At 37.6% G+C, this 2,826-nt stretch overlaps 1 protein-coding gene across 1 annotated transcript in view; it reads right to left on the bottom strand.

Moving 5' to 3' along the window:
• Positions 1-64: 64 nt before the first annotated feature.
• The window catches only part of LOC108514206 (dynactin subunit 4), an 18,014-nt gene continuing 15,252 nt past the window's right edge, over positions 65-2,826 (bottom strand). Inside the window, exons 3-4 of the mRNA XM_017850279.1 lie at positions 2,737-2,744; positions 65-227 (exon numbers count right to left, since the gene is read on the bottom strand). Of these exons, the coding sequence (XP_017705768.1) occupies positions 65-227; positions 2,737-2,744 (171 nt within the window). The remainder of the gene's footprint in view (positions 228-2,736; positions 2,745-2,826) is intronic.

The following is a 2,826-nucleotide window of genomic DNA, read 5'->3' as shown; positions in this document are numbered from 1 at the left end:
AAAAAAAAAAAAAACAAAAACAAAAAAAACCAAACAACAACAACAAAAAAATTGCTTATTTTCCTCAAATAAATCTCTGACCAGGAGGATTAGGCAATGCAATAAAGAGAAATAGTCTGAGGGAGAAGATTTTGCAAAGAAGGACAACTTGTAGGTTGGGCCTCTGGCGATCCATACCACCTCTTCTCAGGCTTGGTTCTGCCTTGACTTCTAAGTCTACCAAGTCTCTAAAAGACCCCCAGTTTTCACAATGCCCCCCACCCTGGAAGTAATACCCGCATTTCCAGTGGTGAGGAGCTGGAATGGGGAGCGAAGTTTGTAAGTCTGGCGTTTGTAAGCCAGAGGCTTCCTGTGTTTCCTTCCATGCCCCATAGGTGATTATAGTAGAGTGACCATTGATCATTAAAACTAGGACACTTTTGAAAGTGAAAGGGGCACTATTAGCAATTACCTGGGAAAGACAGCATAAACAGTGACAGTGCCAGACAAACCTGGGTGTCTGGTCACCTACCCACAGGGGATTACTAGGCACAAAGTAGGTGCTAGGTAAGAGCTTGCTAATTAATTCAGTATGTCCGAGCTGGTTGGCCCTAAGATGAGTGCAGTAGAGGGTATGATTTAAGGATGTTGCCCAAACCCATCTGCACCAAAATCTCTCGTGCAAACACAAAACACTCTGGAATATTTAAGTAAAATACCTATACTGCTGCTATGTAAGACTAACCAGGACAGGAAGAATTCTGTTATAACAAACTCTAAAAGAGAATTCAGAATTCTCTGTTTGGACCTGAATTTTTGATGTTAACTATTGCTTTAAAAAGTGGGTCATTAACTAGGACATGAAATGTTAAATATCCTTTGCAGTTTTACAGAGCTTTGTAATTTTTAAACTAATTTTCCATTTTATCTTTGCAGCTTTCCAATACAACAAATAAGTCAGGTATTACCTACATTTTCTATATAAGAAAACTGAGGCTAAAAAAATGCTGTGCCTTTGCCGAGGTCATAGCACACATTAGAAGCTGTTCCTATCACACCACACAATGGCACAGTGTGATTGTAATGTAACAAATATGCTACTGCCCCCAGTATTCTTCCTTGGGAACTTTCAGAAATATGTGATATCTGATTTGTCCCTACTTTTTAACTTAAAAATTACAAAAGTAATACATTTTGATAGTAAATGGTTTTCAAAGGACAAACAAGGATACAGAGGGAAAAAAGTCCCATTCATTCACTCACACATGTAATCCCTTTCCCAGGCTCACAAGGAACAGGAGTTTAGCATTTTCTCAGACCGTTTTCTATGCATGTACACATGCACAAGCACACACACACACATACACACATGAGGTTTTTTAAAACATAAAGATAATACTATATGTTTTGTTCTATAATTTGCTTTTCTCCCTTAAAAAAAGTATTTTTATTCTTTGTCACTATGTCCAACTGCATCTATAGATCAACCTTGTCCATGTTAAGGCTGCATGGTATTTCATGATATGAATGTACCTCAATTTATTTAATAATTCTCTTATTGGTAAATTCTTAGATGGTTTCCAGTTTTTCAATATTATTGACAATGGTGCAATGAACATCCTTTTGTCTAGATCTGCCCACTTGTGTGATTATTATTGTAGATTAGGTCCCTAGAAATGGAATTGCTTGATCAAAGGGTATATAGTTTACATTTTTGGTAGACTGCATAATTGTCTGCCAGAAATTCTTTACAAACCATACCTCCATTAAGAGTGTATGAGAGTGCCTTCTTCTCCACAGCCTTGTTGGCAATGAAAATTATCAGTCTTTTGTTTATTTATTTTTTCTGTAAACCTCCTCTGTGGTCCTCAGCCTTTTATTTTTACTACTATCATGGGTGAAAATTGGTATCGCGTTGTTGCTTTTATTTGTATTTCTGTAATGTGGTTGGGCATCTTTGTAGAGGTTTATTGGCCTAACTGGTATTCCTTTCCCTGTGAATTGCTTGTTTACAACCTTGGTCCATTTTTCCACTGGGTTATCTGTCTTCTGATATTATAGAAGTACCATTTATATATTATGAATCTTACCCTGGGTTTGGTGTCTATGTTATAAATATTTTCTTCTGATCTATCACTTTCCTTTTAATTTTATGTTTTCACCATAAAGAAATTTTATTATGTTTTAATCTATCAATTGTTTACTTTGCAGCTTCTGAGTTTTGTGCCTTCCTTAGGCAAGCTTTCCCCAATCCAAGACTATGAAAATGTTATTCTATATTATTATTATGTAATATATGATATTATATATTCTGTTAATGCTTCCATAATTTTATCTCTTGCAATCTCAGTTATGCAATTCTGTTCTTCTAGTTGCTCAGGACAAAACCTTGGTATCATCCTTGAGTCTTCTCCTTTTCTCGTATAAAACATCTAATTCGTCAGCAAATTCTTTGTGCTCTGTGTTTCAAGCCTATCTAGACTCCGAGTGCTTCCCCCACCTTTGCTGCCCTGCTCTTCATCTGAACCACCAGTGCCCATTACCTGGATCGTGGCAATAGCCTCCTAACTGGTCTCCCTGCTTCCACCTTTGTCCTTCTCACAGTCTATTCTTATCACAGCAGGCAAAAGGATCCTTTTAATATGTAAGTCAGATCACGTCTCACCTTTGCTCAGATTCTTCCAATTTGGTAGAAACCAAAGCATTTAAAATAGCTACAGGTTGCGTGCGGTGGCTCTCGTCTGTAATCCCAGCACTTTGGGAGGCTTAGGCGGGTGGATCATTTTGAGGTCAGGAGTTTGAGAACAGCCTGGCCAACGTGATGAAACCCTGTCTCTACAAAAAAAA

Source organism: Rhinopithecus bieti, unplaced genomic scaffold (genome assembly GCF_001698545.2).
Source record: "Rhinopithecus bieti isolate Rb0 unplaced genomic scaffold, ASM169854v2 scaffold_34319, whole genome shotgun sequence".
Lineage (NCBI taxonomy): Eukaryota > Metazoa > Chordata > Mammalia > Primates > Cercopithecidae > Rhinopithecus > Rhinopithecus bieti.
The sequence above is the reverse complement of the archived record's forward strand: the minus strand, read 5'-3'. Positions and strand labels throughout refer to the sequence as shown.